Below are 24,138 nucleotides of genomic sequence, written 5' to 3' on the forward strand. Positions count from 1 at the left end.
TTTTTTTTTTTTTTTTTTGAGTCAGGGTCTTGCTGTGTCACTCAGGCTGGAGTTCAGTGGCAGGATCTCGGCTCACTTCAGCCTTGACCTCCCAGGCTTAAGCAATCCTCCTGTCTCGGCCTTCTGAGTAGCTGGAACCACAGGTGTGCACCACCACATCTGGCTAATTTTTATGTCTTTTGTACAGATGGGGTTTTGCCATGTTTCCCAGGCTAGTCTAGAACTCCTGAGCTCAAGCAACAATCCTCCCGCCTAGGCCTCCCGAAGTGCTGGGATTATGGGAATGAGCCAAGGCCCCAAAAGTCAGATTTTTCTCTCTACTTCTCTAATTCCTATGTCTTCTATACACTTCTACACACTTCAATTCTGTACTGTGCTGGCTAGGATACAGAGGATAAGATACTCTATAGGACACAATTGGCTTTGCACATAAATAGGGGCAGAGACGATTCAATACATGGTGATGGGAAGATAGTGTACCCATCTGGAAAAAAATGAAGTTGGATCACAACATCACCTCATACACTAAAATTAATTCCAGATGAAATAAGCACTTACATAGCAAAGACAAAACTTTATTTTTTATAATGCTGGGTTTTTTTTTTTTTTTTGGTTTGTTTCTTCTGTGTACTTGAGTAGAAAAGTAAAAGGCAAAATTTTAATGCTCTTAGTAGAGAGCATAGACAATATTTTGACCTCAGGATAGAGAAGGATTTCATAAACAAGTCACCAAAAGAAAACAAAACAAAGAATGACAGTCTCAGAGGAAAAGATGATTAATTTGGTTGCATTAAAATGAACAATTTCTGTTTATCAAAAAATATTAACAAAAGAAAATGCAAGCTTCAAACTAGAAGAAGTAGCAATATATATATAAATGAAAAAGAATGCGATACAGAATTCCTATAACTCTTTAAGAAAAAGAGAAACATATGTTTAAATAGACAAAACGAACAAACAGGTATTTCTTAGAAGATAAAACACAAGTGAAATGAACATTAAAACTACAAGAATACATCATTAAGTGCCAACTAGTTTAGCAAGGATTTAAAGTTTGAAGAGGATGCAAGCTGGTAAGGATACAGGAATTCTTATAAACTGCTGGCAGGAATATAATCTGGGTCAACCACTTTGGAAAATAATTTAGTATCATTTTAGGTTGAGTTTGTAATTTCACTACAATGTATATGCCCAGAGAAACCTTTAGATATGAGGACCAGGAGATGTATATACTAATGTTCAATGCAGCATAGTTTCTACAAAAAATAACTGAAAACAGCCCAAATGTCTGATAGCAAGAGAACAGGTAAGTAAATTTGTGGCATATTTATACAGTGAAATACAGAAGTAAAAATGAATGAACTATAGCCAGAGGAATCAATACAGTTTAATCAGGAGAGTTAAGAAAAAAGTTGCAATAGAATATATACACTATAAGACCATTTTTCAAAAAAGTTTCATTTAAAGCAAAATTAAACAATCTATTATTTTAGGAATGTCCATGGGGAAAAAGAACAATATATTATTTGATTAATCAATATTCTTTAATAAAACATCTTGTTTAATCAGTGTTATTTAATGAAACATCTTATTTAATTAATCAATGTATTGATTCACAGTATGTAAGAAAAGTATTTAAAAAATCAGAGAATGAGAAAAAACACCAGAAGAATGGTCACCTCTAGGGGTTGTGGTAGGTAAAAGCTTTCTCTGGTTGAAGAGAAGAGATGAGGAGGAAGGAGAAGAAGTCAGAGAGTTTCCAAGCCAGCAAGATGAACTGGATGTCCATTGCTGGCAGGGAGATGAAGGGAGCTGGGTACAAGGAAGAGAGGATGCCAAGGCTCAGGGTAGCCCCAGCTGATGGCCAGCAAGGGAACAGGGACCTCAGTCCTGCACATGCAAGGACCTAGACTCTGTCAACAAGCTGAATTCGCTTTAAGCTGATTCTACCCCAGTCTCCCAATCAGAGCCCTGGCAGGTTGAAACTTTGATATTGGCCTTATTAGACCCAGAGCAAGAAGCCAGCCAAGCCAATCTGGACTTCTGATGTGCAAATATTGTGAGGTAATAAATGTATGTTGTTTTAAGCCATTAAGTCTGTGGTGATTTGTTACCACAATAATACAAAATGAATTATTTATGAATTTTTTTACCTTTATTAATTTACTTTTCCTGGTGTATTTTGCTGTTCCCTTATAGTTACCTAAATGAATAGCTTATGTATTTTAAGTTCTCTTCCCAAAAAATACAATAAAAGCATTTAAGCCCATATTCCTCTGGGAACTATTTTCATTAAACCCCATAGATTTTTATTTATTTTTTTGAGATCAGGGTCTGCCCCTGTTGCCCAGGCTGTAGTGCAGTGGCGTAATGTCGGCTTACTGCAACCTCTGCCTCCTGGTCTCAAGGGATCTGTGCACCTCAACCTCCCCAGCAGCCAGGGCAACAGGTGTGCACCACTTTGCCCAGCTAATTTTTGTGTTTTTGTTTTAGAGACGGGGTTTCACCTTGTTGCCCACGCTGATCTCAAACTCCTGGGCTCAAGTGATCCACTGGTCTCAGCTTTTCAAAGTGCTGGGATCACAGGAGTGAGCCACTGTGCCCAGCCAAGACCCACAGATTTTTAAATAGGTGTGCTCTTTATTGCTAATTGTTAGATATTTCCCCCCGCCTCTCTCTCTCTCTCTCTCTCTCTCTCTCTCTCTTCCTCTTTACAAATTTATAGAGACAGAGTCTCCCTATGTTGCCCAGTCTGGTCTTGAACTCCTGAGGTCAAATGATCCTCCCACCTCGGCCTTCAAAAGTGCTGAAATCAAAGGCATGAGCCAGTGTGCCCAGACTGATATTTCTTAATTTTACATATTAAGATACAGAGCAGAGTATAAGTTGGCTTTTAGAGAATCCAGATTAAAAGTCATACCTAGTACAGGAAATCTTTATTACTTATTATTTTATTCTGGGAAATCTGCAATTCTGGTGCCCTCTTAGGGGAAAATATTTATAAAAGAAACAAATATAAAGAATCTTAAGAAAACATTTACAATTGCCAGACGTGGCGGCTCACACCTGTAATCCTAACACTTTGGGAGGCTGAGGCAGGCTGATCACCTGAGGTCAGGAGTTCAAGATTAGCCTGGCCAACATGGTGAAACCCCGTCTCTACTAAAATACAAAAATTAGCTGGGCATGATGGCAGGTGCTTGTAATCCCAGCTACTCAGGAGGCTGAGACAGGAGAATCACTTAAACCTGGGAGACCATGGTTGTAGTGAGCTGAGATCGCGCCACTGTACTCCAGCCAGAGCAGCTGAGTGACACTGTGTCTCGAAAGAAAGAAAAGAAAAGAAAAGAAAAGAAAAGAAAAGAAAGAAAGAAAGAAAGAAAGAAAGAAAGAGAGAGAAAGAAAGAAAAACATTTATAGTCCCTGAATTGTTTTTACAACTTGCTTATAAATACACTGACATACTAACCTGTAACAAATAGCATATGACAGCTGTCAGTCCAACCCAGCTGTGCAGACTGTACATATTGGGGATACCACTAACATTGTGGTTATCAAACACGGCCACCAGAGCGATGATTGCAAGAATGGCAGCAACTGCATTTAACCCTGCATGGATGGATTTCATCAGGAGCTTGCTGCATTTCCAGGTCCATGGCAGTCTGTATACGATGATGGCTAGGGAAGAGACGAAATGACACAGAATGTATTTTGCTTTGTTTTTAAATTGCCACAAATGAACAGTTTGACACACTGGACACTCCCTTTTTGAAACTTTTTTCCCTTGGCTTCTGCTTCTGCCCTCTTCCGCAGGTTACCCCTGCCTCTCAGTGGCTCCTTCGGGGGAGGGGGGGTGGGGGTCCTTGGCTGGCATTTTCTTCCCTCCCAACTTGTGAATGAACCTTGGTGCCTCTCAGGCTCGGTCCTAGGGCTTTTTCTCCCTCCTCGCTCACTCTGTGGGTGATCCCACTCACTCTTTCTCTGAAATGCTGTCTGCATGGCAGGGACTCCAAAATTTATATCTCCAGCTGAGAACTGCCTTCTACACTCCAGATCTGCATAATTCAATGTCTTCTTGGTATTTTCATATGATGTCTGCTTCCCAAACATCTAAAAATTATCACATCCAAAACCAAATTCCTAATCTTAATGATCTGATTTATGCCTGTTGTCTCCTTTCTTCTTAAAAATGTCTTAGTTTGGCCGGGTACAGTAGCGCAGGCCTGTAATCCCAGCACTTTGAGAGGCTGAGGCAAGGGGATCAACTGAGATCAGGAGTTCAAGACCAGCCTGGCCAACATGGTGAAACCCCATCTGTACTAAAAATACAAAAATTAGCTGGGCATTGCGGCATGCATCTGTAATCCCAGCTATTCCAGAGGCTGAGGCACAAGAATTGCTTCAACCTGGGAGGTGGAGGTTGCTGTGAGCCGGAGGTTGCAGTGAGCCGAGATAGTACCACTGCACTCCAGCAACAGAGTGAGACAAAAAAAAAAAAAGTCTTAGTTTGAAAAGAAAAAGAAATATAAAGAATAGAAAAACATGCAATTTTAAACCATCCAATAGAGAAATGCAAATTTAAACCAAATGAGAATACCTCTACCACATATCTGAATGGCTAAACCTGGAAAACACCCAGTATCAAAATGAATATAATACAGCAGTCAGAACTTGTATTACTGATGAGAGCTTTAATGAGAATAAAACTTTGGAAATCTGGCAGTATCTACTTAAGGTAAACCTATGCATACCTTATGATCCAGCAATTTCACTCTCAGATATATGCCAAAAAGAAATATGTACATATGTTCACCAAAACGTACTAGAATATTATTAGCAGTACTATTTATAGTAACCAAAGCCTGGAAACTCTCCCAAATTTCCCAAATGCCCATGATCAATAGAATGAATAATAAATTTACACCATGGAAAGAAATTATCTATAACTAGAACTAGACCCAGTAATAAGAATCAACCTATAATGTCAATCCCAAGAAGCCAGACATTAATAAATATATAGTGTAATTCAATTTATATGAAGTATGGAAATCAGCCAAACTCATCTCTGTGTTGGAAAAGTCAGGATAGTAGTTGCCTTTGTGGGGAAGGGTATAGAAACTATGGTGGAACACTGGCATTGCTCACGTCAGGGTCACCACCTAAGACATTGATCACCACCAGCTGAGGCCTGTCCTGCAGACCCTGACTCAGTGGCAGGTGAATAAATGCACTCACACCGGGATACAGTGAATCAAGTGGGCCAGGGATGGTCATCAGCTGCCTTCAGAGGGTGATTGCAGATAACCGGCCCCTACTTGCTGTCCTTCCTCACCTTTATTCAGTATAGAATTAATAACAGAGGTTCTAACACTTGTGGATAATTAACATGGTTAAAAGAGTGGCTTTATGAATGATAAAAGCTTTTGGTTCAGGGTCCCAGAGTAAACACCATGAATGAGTAATTCCCCTTCGTCCTCCCCCAGAGAGGGCCATCCAGCACAAAGTTTACATGAGTAAGCAGAGCAGAGACAAAGAAATGTGGGGTAAACAGACTTAACTGGGGAAGCTTTTATTATCCTAATCTTCACCCTAAGACTTAATGCTCTAGCTCAGAACTGGCTGCCTTCGGCCAGTCTCATTAAAACCTTTCAGCCTTCCAAAAGGTTTGAGGCTATAATCTTATAACTTCCCTAATAGTTTTCTTAATATTTTGACAACCACCCTGAGTGAATCCCAACAGAACACACAAGGGATTTTGAAGACTGCTACTAACATTCTGTTTCTCGATCCAGGTGCTGGTTTCACAGGTGTCATAACAGAAGAATCAGCATTCTGCATCTAGAACAAACTCCAATTAAAAGCTTTTTTTTAATGGCTAGGCATGATGGCTCACACCTGTAATGCTAACTTTGGAAGGCCAAAGCGGGTGGATCATTTGGGGTTAGGAGTTCAAGACCAGCCTGACCAACATGGTGAAACCCTGTCTCTGCTAAAAATACAAAAAAATTAGCCAGGAGTGCTGGTGCACGCCTCTGGTCCCAGCTACTCGGAAGGCTGAGGCAGAAGAATCGCTTGAAACCGGGCGGCAGAGGTTGCAGTGAGCCGAGATCATACCACCGCACTCTAGCCTGAGTGACAGAGAAAGACTCTATCTCAAAAAAAAAAAAATTTTTTTTTTTTTTTTTTTGAGACGGAGTTTCGCTCTCGTTACCCAGGCTGGAGTGCAATGGTGCGATCTCGGCTCACCCCAGCCTCCACCTCCTGGGTTCAGGCAATTCTCCTGCCTCAGCCTCCTGAGTAGCTGGGATTACAGGCACGTGCCACCATGCCCAGCTGATTTTTTGTATTTTTAGTAGAGACGGGGTTTCACCATGTTGACCAGGATGGTCTCGATCTCTTGACCTTGTGATCCACCTGCCTTGGCCTCCCAAAGTGCTGGGATTACAGGCGTGAGCCACCGCACCTGGCCCAAAAAAAAAAGTTTTTTAACAAAGGGTTTTCTTAAGTGTCCTGGTTTAAGCAATAAATTACATGGTCACCTTAACCAACATGCAGTTAATTTTTGTTCTGAAGATAAAATCCTGCCCCTATCCATCCCTCCAGTGTGTGTCAGGGAAAAATTTAGATAGCTGGAAATGTGTGGCAGATTAAAGAGTTTATAGAGTACTTCCTCAGAAGGTGGATTCCAGTATATCAGCAGGGTATCATGTATATTTCTTTTCTTTCTCTGTCGCCCAGGCTGGCGTGTAGTGATGCAATCACAGCTCACTGTAGCCTTGACCTCCTGGGCTGAGGTGATCCTCCCACCTCAGCTTCTTGAGTAGCTGGGACTGCAGGCACACATCACCACACCTAGCTATTTTTTCTATTTTTAGCAGAGATGAGATTCCATCATGTTCCCCAGGTTGGTCTTGAACTTCTGGGATCAAGTGAACCACCTGCCTCACATCCCGAAGTGTTGGGATTACAGGCATGAGCTACAGTGCCTGGCATCACGTACATTTTTTAATTCCACAAAATAAAAAAGAGCCTCACTCCACCAAAGGCTTTTATAATTTTAATGTATAAAACTTCAGGCCAGGTGCAGTGGCTCACACCTGTAATCCCGGCACTTTGCGAGGCCGAGGCGGGTGGATCACCTGAGGTCAGGAGTTCGAGACCAGCCTGGCCAACACAGTGAAACCTGGTCTCTACTAAAAATGTAAAAATTAGCTGGGTGTGTAATCCCAGCTTCTCAGGAGGCTGAGGCAGGAGAACCTCTTGAACCCGGGAACGGGAGGTTGCAGTGAGCCAAGATCACACCATTGCACTCCAGCCTGGGCAACCAAGCGTACAATAGTAATGATAATTAGGTCTCCCGAAGTGCTGCTATTACAGGCATGAGCCACCGCACCTGGCCTAAAATCTCTGTATTTTTAAATTGACATATAATAATTGTACATATTTATGGGGTACATAATGTTTCAAAATATACAATGTGGCCGGGCCCAGTGGCTCATGCCTGTAATCCCAGCACTTTGGGAGGATGAGGCGGGCAGATCACCTGAGGTCAGGAGTTCAAGACCAGCCTGATGAACATGGAGAAACCCCGTCTCTACTAAAAATACTAAAACTTAGCTGAGCGTGGTCGTGCAAGCCTGTAATCCCAGCTACTTGGGAGGCTGAGGCAGGAGAATCACTTGAACCTGGGAGGCGGAGATTGTGGTGAGCCAAGATCGCACCATTGCACTCCATCCTGAGCAACAAGAGTGAAACTCCGTCGAAAAAAAAATACACACACATATGCACAGTGTATAGTGATCAGAGCAAGGTAATTCACTTCAAACTCTTATCATTTCTTTTTGTTGAAAACATTCAATATCCTCTCTTCTAGCTACTTGAAAGCATATAGCATATTATTGTTTAGTCATCCTACAGTGCTATGTAGAACACTAGAACTTATTTTTAAACTATTTTGATATTATTGTAGATTCACAAGCAGTTGTGAGAAACAATACAGAGAAATCTCATATACACACCCAGCTAATTTTTATATTTTTAGTAGAGACAGGGTTTTTTTCCAACATCTTATATAACTATAGTTTTCTCCAACATCTTATATAAATATAGTCACATAGCACAACCAGGAAATGGACATTGAGATAATCCTCTGACCTTATTCAGGTTTTTTAAAACTTTTTAATTTTTTTTTCCTCTCCCTTCTCCTCCATTCCTTATTCAGATTTCACTAGGTTACCTGTGTGTATGTGTGACCCATAAGTATTGTTTAAATAAAGAAATACAAAGCACTTTTACAGACTGATGAAATCTAGAAACTAAATTGATGTCAACTCCAACACTGTGGTTTCTCCTCCTCATGCTTTTTCTCCTCTAAGCACTCCCTATATAATTCTCTAGTTTTCTGGGAAAGCAAATGCCTCTTTCCTCAATGACCTAGTGACCTTTTAACTACAAAGTGCAATCTGTGTGTGATCAGGCAATAGTAAAATAAAAATGTATGATATATGAAGACCTAATAACACATCTATCTCCCCCTTGGCTGGGTTGGCCTCATTTCTTACACGCGCGCGTGCGGGCATGCATGTGCACACACACACGTCCTTACTAGGTAGTAGGTACCATCTAAGTGCTTTGCAGCTTCATTCTAATTCTCACAGCAACTCTGTGAAGACAGAATTATCATTACTATTGTACGGACGAAGCTGAGGCAGAGAGGTTAAGTAGTTTGTCCCTCCTCAATTCATGCTTTAAAATTAATATCGTTGTTTTTAGTTATCATCTTCATATCATACAAACACCACTCCAGGTAAGGAGTCTTACATGAATGAACTTGAACATCTACATACGGAAAAAAATACTCAGGATTTCAACACTCAAAAAGCAAATTATGAACAATGAACCATAGTAGCCTTTTCTCCCCAATACAGATCATATTATGTCAAATATTCCCAAAAAAAAAAACTAATCCCTGATACTAAAAGTCAAGTGTAGGTTGGACACAGTGGCTCACACCTGTAATCCCAGCAATTTGGGAGGCTGAGGTGGGCGTATCATTTGAGGTCAGGAGTTAGAGACCAGCTTGGCCAACATGGTGAAACTCCATCTCTACAAAAAATACAAAAATTAGCTGGGCATGGTAGCATGCACCTGTAATCCCAGCCACTTGGGAGGCTGAGGCAGGAAAATCGCTTGAACCCAGGAGGCAGAGGTTGCAGTGAGCCAAGATTGCACCATTGCACAGTGAGACTCCGTCTCCAAAAAAAAAGTCAAGAATAACTATCATGATAGCATGACTCAAGGGAGTTACAAGGGTTGCTGTGGGAGCGGGGGAGTTCTGATGTGCCTAGAATGTTGCTTCTTAGTCTGGGTACCCAGATGTGTTCATGTGACAAAAACACATCTCTTCTGATTTAGGTACTTTGTGCGTGTATGTTGTTCTTCAGTAAAAAGTTTACTTTTTAAAAACGTTGGGGCCAGGCACAGTGGCTCATGCTTGTAATCCCAGCATTTGGGAGGCTGAAGTGGGTAGATCGCTTAAATCCAGGAGTTTAAGACCAGCTTGGGCAACATAGCGAAACCTCATCTCTACAAAAAATACAAAACTAAGCCAGACCTGGTGGCGTGCACCTATAGTCCCAGCTACTCAGCAGGCTAAGGCAGGAGGATTACTTGAGCCCAGGAGGCAGAGGTTGTAGTGAGCCGAGATCGAGCCACTGCACTCCAGCCTGGGCAACAGGGCAAGACTCTGTCAAAAAAAAAAAACAAAAAACAAAAAAAAAAATACCAAAAAACAAAAAACGAAACAGTTGCCAAAAATTCAAAGACAACTGTGTTCCCAGTGAAGACTTCTTACTCTTTCTAATAGTATGAAGCATCACAGAGAAATGTATCAAATTTGCCGTAAAACTGAACTTTACCCCCTTTGAGTGTCAAAACTTGATTTTTAAAAACTTTTTACATTTACACAAGAATCTTTCAAATTGGCTGCACACTAGCTTTTCCTGTCTGGCAGTAGAATGAATAGAACACATTTAATCTTTTATTGATGATTTGGGGTCATCAATCAAACACCAATTATTTTCCTGTTGCTCTAAGAGGAAGCCCTTAGGGGTTTCTGAAGCAGAATAGTGCTCACCTCATGCTTCATGATCCAAATGAGCCCAGATAATTACGGTTTGAGAGTCCCTAGGTCTCTTTAAGAGTTTTTCTATCTATCTCGTTTTGTTTCTTGCTTGGGTTAGGGCACTTACCTCCAACCTCTCTCCTCCATCACTTCATCTCATCCTTGATTCCACCAGCTCTAAGTTTTAGCTTATAAAATGTCTTATTTTTATTTACGTATTCATTTATCTTGAGACAGGGTCTCACTCTGTCACCCAGGCTGGAGCGTAGTGATGCGATCTCAGCTCACTGCAGCCTCTGCCTCCCGGGCTCAAGCCATCCTCCCACCTCAGCCTCTAGAGTGACTGGGGCTACAGGTGCGTGCCACCACGCCCAGCTAACAGCTTATAAAAATTTATGTTGCTAAAAATCTTAACGTCTGTTAAATCTGGGTTATGGGTACTTAGGGATCTATTACGTTTTTTCTTACAGTAGAAAAAGTTAATTCTAGTTTTAGAGTTAAAACAACATTTTCTTAAGCCTGCAAATTCGCTAGCCAATCAGTCTTATGAACTCAATAGACGGCTTGCAGAGATTTCAGGGGCTCTCGTACAAGTGAGGCATGTGACCTTTAGCACATGGAGTTTTCAGCATCTATCCTGGCTACATAGCGGCTCTGCTGCAAAGCTCGATATGGTTCAAAATACTCTCTGGATAAATGAAGGATAACTGCAAAATGTTGCATTTGCATAAGCTGTTTACATGCTTTTTAAAATGTATAAGTAACAGAAATATAGTGGACTCTGGAAGAAAAGGGCAACCTTTAAGCCACATTTCCAAAACAAGAATCTATTCTCAACAATTATAAAAACTGCCTGGAAAGTGGAATTTAAATATTTCTTGCTTCTTTGACTTGGCACTTACCTACACACCATTCCTGAGGTTCAGTGAGAAGGAAGAAAAAGGTCTCCTAAGCCCACAAGAAGGGGAAATGGTATAAAACAGCTATTTGTGACTGAAACAAGGGTTTGCTGTTAGAGGCTGTAGTTGGCATTCCATTTCTCCCAGAAAATGAGGGGAAATACAAACATACACACACACACACACACACACACACACACACACACACACACACGAGAAATGCTTTTTAAAACCTTTAAAAGAAAAAATATTGAGGGTGGAAGCTGCTAGCATGATAAAAAGAGAGAAAGAAAAGGAGGGAGGAAGAAATTAATACCTGTGTATAATTATCTTTAGACAATGAAGAGAAAAATACAGTAACTTGAATTTGGGTTTAATTATTAGAAAATGTCAGCCGGGTACAGTGGCTCATGCCTGTAATTGCAGCGCTTTGGGAGGCCGAGACAGGCAGATCACATAAGGTCAGGATTTCAAGACCAGCCTGGCCAATGTGGTAAAACCCCATCTCTACCAAAAAATACAAAAATTAGCCAGGCATGGTGGCGTGCGCCTGTAGTCCCAGCTACTCATGAGGCTGAGTCAGGGGAATTGCTTGAACACGGGAGATGGAGGTTGCAGTGAGCTACTGCACTCTAGTCTGGGCAACACAGTGAGACCAAGAAAGAAAAGGAAGAAAAGAAAAGAAAATAGAAGAAAAAAAAAGAAAAGAAAAGAAGGAAGGAAAGAAGGAGAGAGGGAGGGAGGGAAGGAGGGAAGGAAGGAAGGGAGGAAGGGGGAGAGGGAGGAAGTGGAAGGGAAGGGAAAGGAAAGAAAGAAAGGAAAGAAGAAGGAAAAAAGGAAGGAAGGAGGGAGGGAGGGAGAGAGGGAAGGAAGGAAGGAAGGAACAAGAAAGGAAGGGAGGAAAGGAAAGGAAGAAAGAGAAAATGTCTCAGCTCCTTGTTGCATAATCAAAACTCAGGAATATGTGAAAATGTATACTCTCTAAAATATAATCTCTGGTTTGACACCAGCTTTCCATCCATATACCATTACAAAATCATCTATATACACAAGATTGTCTTATAGCAGGGAATACAAATTTAGAATCTGTCAAAGTATCTGTGGCAAGGGAAGAGTGCTTAGAGGGAGAGAAATGTCCCCAAACATGGAAAACATTTTGACTCTAGATCTTCTGTGTTTAAATCTTGTGATTCATGAGGGTGGGGAACATGTCTATCTTGTTCATTGCCACATCCCGGTATTTAACATAGAGCTTGGCATATAGTAGGAATTCAGTAAGTATGTTTTTGTTTTTGTTTTCTGAGACAAAGTCTCTCTCTGTCACCCAGGTTGGAGTGCAGTGGCAGGATCTCAGTTCACTGCAACCTCCTATTCCAGGGTTCAAGCAATTCTTGCGCCTTAGCCTCCAGAATAGCTGGATTACAGGTGAATGCTACCATGCCTGGCTAAGTTTTGCATTTTTAGTAGAGATGGAGTATCACCATGTTGGCCAGGCTGGTCTGAACTCCTGACCTTAAGTGATCTGCCCACCTCGGCCTCCCAAAGTGCTGGGATTATAGGCATGAGCCACCATGCCTGGCCTAAATAATTCTAAATAAAGCACAGGAAAATTTGCTGATAAAACATAGTAGTTCATTCAGTATTCCCAGCAAACGAGCAAATCCTCTTTTGCTTTTTAAAAAATTTATTGAGAGTTGACAAAAATTGCATATATTTATGCTATACAACATGATGTTTCCATATATACACACACACACACACACACACACTGTGAGATGATTAAATCAAGCTAATTAACATATCTATCACCTCATATACTTATTTTTTAGTCTTTTTTGTTGTTGTTGAGATGAAGTCTTGCTCTGTCACCCAGGCCGGAGTGCAGTGGCACGATCTTGGCTCACTGCAACCTCCGCCTCCTGGGTTCAAGCAATTCTTCTGCCTCAGCCTCCCAAGTAGCTGGAACTACAGGCACATGCCACCATGCGCAGCTAATTTTTGTATTTTTGGTAGGGATAGGGTTTCACCATATTGGTCAGGCTGATCTTGAACTCCTGACCTCATGATCCACCCACCTCAGCCTCCCAAAGTGCTGGGATTACAAGCGTGAGCCACCGCGCCCGACTAGTCTTTTTTTTCTTTTTTTTGAGACAGAGTCTGACTATGTTGCCCAGGCTGGAGTACAGCAGCATGATCTCAGCTCACTGCAATCTCTGCTTCTTGGGCTCAAGATATCCTCCTGCCTCAGCCTCCTGAGTAGCTGGGATTACAGGTGCACACCACCATGCCTGGCTAACTTTTGTATTTTTTTTGTAGAGATGGGGTTTTGCCGTGATGTCCACACTGGTCTCCAGCTCCTGGGCTCAAGCGATTCTCCTGCCTCAGCCTCCTAAAGTGCTAGAATTACAGACATGAGCCACCACGCCAAGCCCATAAAATGCACAAATCAAAAAATTTAAGAAAAATTGTACTGCTGATCCAAGTATTAGCTAATAGAAGACCAAATGGTCCTTTCAAATAAGTAAAAAGCACTCTGCACTTGGACCCACTTAACAACTTGAAGTGAATTCAAAAATAAAAAAGAGTAAGTTATTGAGTTTGAAGTACGCTGGAATTTTAAAACACTTATAAATTCTACTTAAACATGGTGTGCCCATTCCACTTCCCTTCCCTCTTTGAATAAAGTATTATTTCGCTCTCCTTGGGAGAATGCTCAGAACAGGATTATCAATCTCCATAACTCATTTCCCTCTGCACGCAAGAGCTTACCATATTCTATCCAAAGGACCTTAAATTTAAATGAAAAAGCAGAGAATCTTCTTTATATAAACTTCTTGAAAAGATTCCTGCAGTGGCTTTCAAAGAGAATCAGATCTTTGAAACATATCTGTGCATTCAAACTGTCTCACAGCATGAATGTCATAAAACTGAAAATCTCTGGAAAGTCAAAATGAAGGAAGTGATTCAGATTATTTGGAAGACACTTTTAGCTCTAGAAACATCTCTTTGAGTGATTAAAATCCTCATAAAGGCAGCTACTTGGTACCAAATACATACATAAAAAGAAAAAAATTCAATTAATTGACTACACATTTACAAATATTCAGAAATTGTGTGTTGTCAGAAAGATCAACTATATTTTCTTGTACCTCATATCAGTATTATGACAGATTAGAAAGAGTACTGGCTCTCATATTACCTGGTTGTTTGACCCTGGCCAGACATTTGGTCTCTAAAATGAAGGGTAGAACTTAAGGTCTCAGCCAGCTCTAAATATTTAAGGATCAGTATAACTTACATTTCTAAACAAAACAAAACAAAACCATCATAATTTAAGCTGGGCGCAGCAAGGTGGTTCACACCTGTAATCCCAGCACTTTGGGAGGGGTGGGAGAGTCGCTTGAGCCCGGGAGGTCGACGGTGCAGTGAGCCATGATTTCACCACCACACTCCAGCCTGGCTGACAGAGCAAGGCCCTGTGTCAAAACAAACAAACAAGAAGAAACCATAACTCGTGTCCAACCAAACCAAATGGGAACAGCTTGCGGACAGGGTTGTATCTTACTTGTTTTACACAGTTGTCTGGCACACAGTAAGTACTTAATAAATATGTTAATTACATGGATAGAATAATACATGAAGAAATTGAATGAATAACAACAAAAAAATCTTAGAAAAGTACAGCCAAAGTCTGTATAGTCATTTCCAAGCTTGTTTTGACCATCTAAGAAAGTTTCTATATAAAGAAAAAAGTTTTAACAAAGATTTCTGGTCTTTCTTTCTCTTTTCTTTTTTTTTTTTTTTTTTTTAGACAGGGTCTCGCTGTGTTCCCCAGGCTGGAGTGCAGTGGTATGGTCATGGCTCACTGCAGCCTCGACCTTCCAGGCTCAAGTGATCTTCCTGCCTCAGCCTCCCATGTAGCTGGGACTTACCACCACGCCGGGCTAATTTTGCATTTTTTTGTAGAGACGGGGTTTCGCCATGTTGCCCAGACTTGTCTCCCTACTTGGCTTCCCAAAGTCCTGGAATTATAGGCATGAGCCACAGTGCCTGGCCCTCTATCTTCCTTAAAAAGGAAGAATGTTCTACCTTTTAAGAGAAAAATTTAAAACCTCACAAAGTCAAGTCAGAAAACCCTAGCAGGAGTCCCCTATAAACTGGAAGCTATGGACTGGAATTTGGTCCAAAGATGTTGTTTTGTTTGATCAGCCCAATGTTTTGCAGGGCTTTCTGTTTGTTTTTGTGGCTGGTTTACTTTTTGTTTGAACCAATTTTTAAAAATCTGGATTCTCTTAGGAGAATGAGAAGCTCTGGCAACCTTGGACCGGCATCCTCACGTAGCCATGATCTGGGACTCAGTGGAAGTTTTCTGTTTCGCCAGGAGTGGACACTCCCTAGTTCCCAGCAGTTCCCACCTCTCCCACAAGTGTACACCTATACTCTGCTGCATGAGGATTTCACCTTTAATTAACTGTCCCAGTAAACAGATAAAGTGGTTTGTCACCAGTGTTATTAGGCAATGCTGGTTTTAATAAAAACTGACCTGATTGGTAAACTGTGTCTGGACTGAAAGAAACGATGAAAAATCTGTAAATACCTGATGATAACGCCAGTACTTCAGCCTTCCCAGAGTGCAGTGATAACTGTTTTTTTTTTTAAGTTAATTGCCTTATTTGATAAGTTTGGCACAGGCCCTGTGTGATAACTGTTATAGCCTATATTAATTCCCTAGAGCTACCATAACAAATTACCAGAAATCTAGTAGCTTAAAACAGCATATTTATTCTCTTACAGTTCTGGAGGCCAGAAATCAAAAGTCAAGGATGGTCCTGAGGGAGAAGCCATGCCATACCCACTTTGGCCTCTAGGGGCGCCAACAATTCTCCACTTTCCTTGGCTTGTGGCCACATCACTCCAATCTCTGTCTTCACATGGCCTTCCTCTCTGTGTCCTCTTTGCTTCAAATCTCCTTCTCCTTTCTCTTATAAGAACACTAGTCCTAGGGTCTAGGGCCCACTCTAAATCCAGGGTGATCTCATCTTGAGATCCACAGTTAACATCTGCCAAGATCCTATTTGCAAATAAGGTTACATTCACAGATACCTGGGACATAATCTTTTTGGGGGCCACTATTCAACCTACTACATAGCCCTTGCAGGGGTTATGGAACTAGGCATACAGAGTACTACAAGAGACAATGGTTCCTATGGGGTATGGGGACTTTAAGCTCTGACCTTACCAGTGCAGATCTCTTCTCCCGGTGCTTGAGCTGCCACCTGAGGAAAGGATAGCTTACTGAGGGCTATGTTGACTGCTGCTGCAAGGATGCCCACCGCCACTGTGCTGCCAGCAAGCTCTGGCTCCTGTCCTACATCCTTCTGAGTAGACTGGTGTCTAGCATGGTCTTAGCAGTTTCTCATGTCTCAATGTTTAGCTGAATCCAGAAAGACACCCTGGTGTGTGCTATTTACGTTATACACCTGATCCTTATAGGTGTGATCCTCTGGTTTAAAGAACTGGCCAAACTTCCATCAATTTAGTAAATATTCATTGAAAGCCTATTATGTGTTAGGTAATACTGTGAGTATAGCATTGAATAAAACAGACAAAATCTCTTCCTTCTGGGAGCTTATATTCTAGCAGGATAAGACAAGCAATAAATAATAGTCAGTGGTCAGAATTTGAATAATACTGTATTTTGAATTCAGAGTCTGTAAGATTTTCTAGTGAAATGGTTGAGAAGTATGAAAGAGAAGAATCACAGATGACTGTATAATTTTGTGCTGAACAGCTAGAAGGATAAAGCTACCATTTACTGAGATGGTGGAGCCTATGAGAGGGGTTGGTTTTGCAGACATGAGGAAGATCAAGAGCTGAGATTTGGCCATGTCCATTTGATATTCTAGTAGTAAGTTTGAGTAGGCAAATGGATATTTGGGTTTGGAGATCAGGGAAGAGTCTGGGCTGAATATACAAATCTGAGAGGGTTCAGTGTATAGATAGTACTTAAAGCCAAGAGGAGACTGGGTACGATTGACTACCAATAAAGGGAGTGTAGAAAAAAAGAAGTGGTCAGAAGACTGAGCCTTGGGCACTCTAACCGGATGATGGGAAAGAAATAGCACAGGAGACTGAGGATGGGCCAGCCAGGAAAGAGAGAAGAACCACAAGAATCAGGTGTTCTAGAAGCCACCCAACTTAACAGATGACAAAAGAGAGGCTAAGTAAAGAAAGTGTCCTGACCAGGCACAGTGGCTCACGCCTGTAATCCCAACACTTTGGGAAGCGTAGGCAGGTGGATCATCTGAGGTCGGGAGCTCGAGACCAGCCTGACCAACATGGAGAAACCTCGTCTCTACTAAAAATACAAAATTAACCAGGTGTGGTGGCACATGCCTGTAATTCCAGCTACTCTGGAGGCTGAGGCAGGAGAATCGCTTGAACCCAGGAGGTGGAGATTGTGATGAGTCCAGATTGCGCCATCGTGTTCCAGCCTGGGCAACAAGAGCAAAACTCCATCTCAAGAAAAAAAAAAAAAAAAAAAGGCAAGTTTCCCAAGGAAGAGTGAGGAATCAATTATGTCAAATGCGGCCTTCCACTCAAACACTATGAGAACTGAGAATTGAGCAATGGAATTAGCAACATTGGCTACCATGTTAAGTGCGATTTTGGTGGAGCAGGAGGTGAAAACCTAATTGGAGAGGGCTCAAGAACAGGAAGAAAGGAACTGTAAACTGCAGGTATGGACAAAAATTTCAAAAAGTTCTGTGGTAAGGCAAGCAGGGAATTGAGGCAGTAGCTGAGGGACATACAGGATCAAGAGTGATTTTGTTTTGTTTTGTTTTCGAAGATGATAGAAATGATAACATGTTGGAAATAAGCCAGTTGGGGAGAAACTTAATGATGCAGAAAAAGGAGGGAGAATTGGGAGGAAGGCAAGAAGAGGCACAGATCGTACTTAAGCAGTAACATTCTCGGAGCTAGAGGCCTTAGAATAAAGATGCATTTCCAGTGCAAAATGATGTCCATTCTTCCTGAAAGTTGACTAAGCCTAAACTGGCTGAACAGTAATCACTAGGGAAAAGGAAGGGTGTGTTTACTTTAGACACTATTATTATCATCACAAATAAGTGGCTATAAGTTGCATTTTGCTAATAACAATTCAATGATGGTACAGAAAGAATCACTCATTCATTCAACAACCACTTATTCGTCTACCATGCGCCAGTTCTAGGTGTTATTCTAGATGCTAGGGATACAGCAGTGAGTACCACAATCATATCTAAAACATTTTTATGGGTTGCATTATTTTAAAAGCTATGTGTATTTATTTCCAACCAAAAATATGTTAGGGATATTTTTGTGCTTTTGGTCACAAAATTTTAAATCATCTCTTTATGCTCTGTAAAAACCCTTGTATTGCTAAGATTGATAGGTTTTTATTATCAATGGTGTCCCTGAAGCTTCTTTTAGAGTAGGTATTCGGGGCACTTTTTCCATTATCTTATTTCCTGGATTTTACCCCCAAGAGCCTTTTCAAATCTATTTAAGTGATCTTGGAATTTGGTCACTTTTAGATAAATTAATAGGATATCCCAATTGCTTTTTAAGAACTGCTCTTAATTTCTTTCTGTTAGTCTGTGAAATGTTAAAGGTAGTTATATTCCCTCACAAAATCAACTTGAGATCATTAAGCTATTTAATTTCTCTCCCTTCAGTTTATACAATAAAAGAGTTCTACACAGGAAAGGAAGGAGTATAGAATTGCCAAGACTTCTTTTTGCTAAATTTAGACACCTGGATTTTCTACCTTTCACTAAAAAACACATTCCACCTTGCTGAACCTTTTAAAAGGTCAATAGCCACTTTGAGAACGTTTATTATTTGTTTCAGTCTTTTATGTAGCCTTCTTTTCAAGGTTCGTTTCTCTGATTTCCTAGTAGTATACTTATTTCATGGGAAACATTTCTTTCAGAGAAGCACAAAGCCTCTTCTAAATTCTTCCTCATTCATGTCAGAGTCTGTTGGCTAGATTTTCCACTAGTTTAAAATTTTACTTTAATTTTAGATTTCCCATGATCTGTTACACTTTCATTTAGAGTATATACATTCTCCAAAATATACTTGAAATGTGGGAGGTGGGGAGAGAGGTGGGGAAAGGAAGAGAGAGGGAAAGGGAGAGAGGAAGACAGAGGAGAAAATGTGAGAAGGAGAGAGAGGGTGAGCGAGAAAGGGAAAGGGGAATATGGAAGGAGAGGGAGATTTGTTTTGGAACTTCTATGTTAGCTTTGCTTCTTTGACACTTACTTCTCTTTTTTTTTGAGAATGAGTCTTACTCTGTTGCCCCGGCTAGAGTGGAGTGGTACGATCTCACCTCACTGCAACCTCCGCCTCCCAGATTCAAGCAATTCTCCTGACTCAGACTCCCGAGTAGTTGGAATTACAGGAAACCGCCACCACGCCAGGCTAATTTTTTTTTTTTTTTTTTTTGAGACGGAGTCTCGCTCTTGTTACCCAGGCTGGAGTGCAATGGCGCAATCTCGGCTCACCGCAACCTCCGCCTCCTGGGTTCAGGCAATTCTCCTGCCTCAGCCTCCTGAGTAGCTGGGATTACAGGAACGCGCCACCATGCCCAGCTAATTTTTTGTATTTTTAGTAGAGACGGGGTTTCACCATGTTGACCAGGATGGTCTCGATCTCTTGACCTCGTGATCCACCCACCTCGGCCTCCCAAAGTGCTGGGATTACAGGCTTGAGCCACCGCGCCCGGCCTAATTTTTATATTTTTAGTAGAGATAGGGTTTCACCATGTTGGCCAGGCTGGTCTCAAATTTCTGACCTCAGGTGATCACCTGCCTCGGCCTCCCAAAATGCTGGGATTACAGGTGTGAGCCACTGTGCCCGGCCAGGGCTTACTTCTTAAAGGTGTTTCAAAGGACTCATGCTTGTTCTTAGTTTCAAATATTGTTTACTATTTGTATATTGCATTTTATATTTAAGAGTAATAACTGTCACAAAATTTTAAATAATCTCTTTATGCTTTGTAAAAACCCTTGTATCACTAAGATCGATAGGTTTTTATTTAGAAAATGTATTTATTTAGAAAATGTATATATTTAGAAAATGTATATATTCTAAATTAGCCTTCCTTTCCTCATCTCCAAATATTTGTATACTACAGAAGAGAACTCCATTACATTGTGTTCATTGTTAGAGCTCTGAAATCCTATTGCCCCAAATTTTCCTCCTTGTAGCAATCACACACAATAAAAAAGTCTATTATAACATGGCGAGTCTGTAAAGTGTGCTTCCCTCGCAGCTTATAAAGTCTGTTTATTACTCCCCCTCCTTCCACTGGAGGCTTCCTAATGCTTGGGGTGAGGAATGTGGGTGGGTGGATGGGCCAAGATGTGGAAGAACTGGGGAGAACCATGCATGTACCTACATGTATGAAAACATTTATGCTCAGGTCAATTAAATGCATTATATGATTAAAGTGATTTTCACATCCAGGATCCAAACAGGAAACAGGATGAGTCATGATGGGACAAACTCTGGATCACTGATACAAATACGGTAATTGAACCTAAAGAACACAAGATTGGCCAGGTGCCGTGGCTCACACCTGTAATCCCAGCACTTTTGGGGTCTGAGGCAGGCGAATCACTTGAAGTCAGGAATTTGAGACTAGCCTGGTCAACATGGTGAAACCCTGTCTCTACTAAAAATAAAAAAATTAGCTGAGCATGGTGGTAGACAGCTGTAATCCCAGCTACTCAGGAGGCTGACGCAGGAGAATCATTTGAACCTAGGAGGCAGAGGTTGCAGTGAGTTGATATCACCCCACTGCACTCCAGCCTGGGTGACAGAGGGAGACTCTGTCTCAAAACAACAACAACAAAAACAAGATTTTCATAAGAGCAGCAGATGACAATTGCCAAAATATCCATTCACACATTTTTGTCCAAGAGTAAGTATGAACAGATTAAGTTCAAAGTTTAGAGTAACTTAAAAACCTTTTAGGAAAACTGTATATTGGATTCTAATATGAATGAAGAGTTTCAAAATATATTTTAGATGCAGGTTTTCTAAAAAGAAGATGAGGCAGAAAATAAGTATATTACCATAAAATCAGAGAATTGAACTATGAGAATAAGGTCACTGAAAAGAAAACAACTTTCATGGGTAAGTTACATAACTCTTGTCTGCCTCATTTTACTCTTACATACATGTGACATCATGCACTTAGTGGACACACAGCATGCAGTCACTGTTAGCCATTTTGATGTTTTCTCCTCTGTGACAAGTCAGGCAATGAGTAATATCACTTGTGTTTCCCTTACCCTCAATTATAAGAAGATATTTCAAGAGATATTCTCAAGCACAGAATTGAGGCAGTAGCTGAGGGACATACAGAGTCAAGAGTGATTTTGTTTCTTGGTATTAGAAGCAAAGGAAATTCTTGGTAATGGTGTTAGAAGGAAAGTTTCTTGGTATTAGAAGCTGCTCTGAAGAGTTGGGTGGGAGAGGAGACTGGTTCTACTCTTTTTTTTTTTTTTTTAGATAGAGTCTCACTCTGTTGTCGAAGCTGGAGTGCAGTGGTGTGGTCTCGGTTCTCTGCAACCTCCACCTCCTGCCACCCGAGGTCAGGCAGTTCTCCAGCCTCAGCCTCCTGAAGAGCTGGGATTACAGGTGTCTGCCAGGCTTTTTGCATTTTTAGTAGAGACAGGGTTTCACCATGTTGGCCAGGCTGGTCTCGAACCCCTGACCTCATGATCCTTCCCCCTCAGCCTCCCAAAGTGTTGGGATTACAGGCCTGAGCCACCGCGCCTGGCTGACTGGTTCTACTCTTTCAGCAAACAAGGTGTAGACAGCTCTGGGCCAAACAAGGGCTCCACCATGAAGGAAAAAGTGCTTCTGGAGGCCGTTACTTTGGAACTTGAGTATGTTTTTCTCTTTTAAGCGTAGTGGCAAAATGGCTGAGAATTACGCAACAAAATGACTTATGTGGCCAGTGGTGCTCACACCCTGATGCCGATCTCATACCAGGGAAGCCTTGGACTACTCAGGGTTAGTAACACATTCCACGACATTCCAGAGTGGGAGAATGCTGGCCACACTTGCAAAAGCTGGAGTACAAGTTGAAAACAACTAGTAAAACAGACAAAATCACTTTTCTTTAGGAATGAGGTCAGCACTCTTTTGCACACTCATTTGTGGGGAGTTAAATATTTGGTGAAGAAAAGGCAGCCTGCCCGGAGGCAAAGCTAGAGATTCAGCCAGTGGGCATCTCTTTCCAAACCTTTGCTACCCTTCTCGATTATTTTCTGCGACATAACCCCAGTCCAGCCCTTGCTGCCTTTCTCTAACTACTTTCTCAAGGCCATGCCCGTTACAAATACACAGTGTTTGCGCCACAAGTTCGAGGTTCCTCCAGCCACAAGGCAACCTGAAGGAAGCTGTCAGGACACGGCGAGCGGCACTACACAATGACAACACACACTGCCAGCGACTGCTGAACCCCACCCCCGCGCCAGCCTCAGCAGGGAGAATGCAGGCCCGGGGCTGGCTCGACGCGGGCCAAACACAGACAATCGGGGACATCCCGAGCAGAGGCATCTCCCGGTACCAGGAGGCCGCGGGCCCTCTCCAGGCATCTCCCACCCGAAGTGCTGGGCTAGTGCTCAACAGGAAGCCCCGCGGGGGAACTTGGGCCAGTAGGCTGCCACACAAACAATTCGGGCTCAAGACCGTCCAATGACTGTCCAGAGAGGCGAAACACTCTTTGGGGTCCCGGCATCTTCCCGGGCTCGACGGAGTTTAATGCTCTAGGAGGAGAGGAACCCGGCGCGGATGCTTCACTGGCCCCCCCTTGGCCAGCCCCTTCACCCAGGGTCAAGGATGTTACAAACACGGGCAAATTCTCGCTCCAGCCATCTTTACCCCGCTGCCTTCCCCTCCTCATCTGCACCCTGGAAGCAAGTTCGGCAAAAGGCTGAGGCCAAAGTGTTTCCGCGCCCGGACTGCGCAGGCTCGGTCCACAGGGGCGACTTTCGGGGGCGAGTGCGCTGCCAGCAGCAGCGCGCCCCGGCTCAAGTTTCTGGGTCTCGGAGGCGCCTCCAATGCGTCCCAGCCACTCGCCGCGAAGAGTTAACTAACTGGGGTCGGCCCCGCTCCGCCGCCTCCAGCAGCGCCTCTCTACCGCGCACCCCAGTCTCGATCCGCCGGAACCGCAGCTCATTCCGGCCGCCGGAACCGCAGCTCATTCCGGCCTCCAGAGCCTGCCCGCGTCCCTCCCGCCGCCCTCCCGCCCTGCCGACTGGGCTCTTTGAGCGCTCCCCACCGCGCCCCTCCGAGCCCCGCCATCCTCCCTCACTTCCTCAGCTGCGAGGGGCTTCACGGAGGACCCTCAGCCCCCGCCGCTCTCCCCCCACCCCCGGAGGTGCCAGTACCGATGCCCTGGATGAAAACGAGGCCGGTGACCAGGAGCACCGGGTGCCAGTTAAACTCGAGTTGGGTCCCGTCCCAGCCGAGCCCCTCTCGGTAGTGGAGGACCCAGACTAGGGTGAAGATCACCGACAGGAAGCCGACGAGCAGCGCTGACACCAGCAGCGCCAAGAAAAGCCAGTAGCCCTCCATGGTCCTCAGCGCCGCATACTCTGCACCGCCGGGGACACAGGAACTTGGCGAGGCAGCGGCAGCCTCTGGGCAGTGGCCGGGCCGGGGTGTGGATTTCTTGGGGCAGTCTCCGCCTGCGGGGAGGGACTTTCAGGGCTGCTGGCCCTGACTGTGGGGCCCCTTGGGGGTGGACAGCTGGCCCCTGCTCAAAAACGGGCCCGGCCCCTGCTCAAAAACGGGCCCCACCCCTGGGATCACGCCGCCGCTGAGTGCGCTCACTGCGTAGTGGCCTCGCCCTCGCCCTCGCCCTCGCCCGGCATCCAAGTTCGCAGAGGGCTTCGGTAACAGACCTAGTTAGTTGCTCAAAGAGATAACTCCGAGGATTTTATACCCATCACTTTCTTTTCACCCTTCCCGTGTCTCGTCCTTATTTGTCGGGAGGCTGAGTCTGGCAGTGGTGCGCCCTCTAGGTTAAGAGAAGAGAGGGATCCGTTGGAT

The 24,138-nt window shown here is 43.0% G+C and overlaps 1 protein-coding gene across 2 annotated transcripts in view; it reads right to left on the minus strand.

Annotated features, from left to right (window-relative positions):
* The window catches only part of LOC116561177 (cytochrome b reductase 1), a 36,909-nt gene extending 13,037 nt beyond the window's left edge, over window positions 1-23,872 (minus strand). The window contains exons 1-2 of one of the 2 annotated variants that reach the window (XM_032292986.1): window positions 23,475-23,843; window positions 3,470-3,678 (exon numbers count right to left, since the gene is read on the minus strand). In XM_032292986.1, the coding sequence (XP_032148877.1) occupies window positions 3,470-3,678; window positions 23,475-23,661 (396 nt within the window). In that variant the 5' untranslated portion in view covers window positions 23,662-23,843. Of the gene's footprint in view, window positions 1-3,469; window positions 3,679-23,474 lie in introns of both variants that reach the window. The other variant, XM_032292987.1, reaches the window with a different exon arrangement.
* Between the last annotated feature and the right edge of the window lie 266 nt (window positions 23,873-24,138).

The sequence above is a fragment of the Sapajus apella genome, unplaced genomic scaffold (assembly GCF_009761245.1).
Source record: "Sapajus apella isolate SASKATOON/1434 unplaced genomic scaffold, GSC_monkey_1.0 scaffold28, whole genome shotgun sequence".
Taxonomy (NCBI): Eukaryota; Metazoa; Chordata; class Mammalia; order Primates; family Cebidae; genus Sapajus; species Sapajus apella.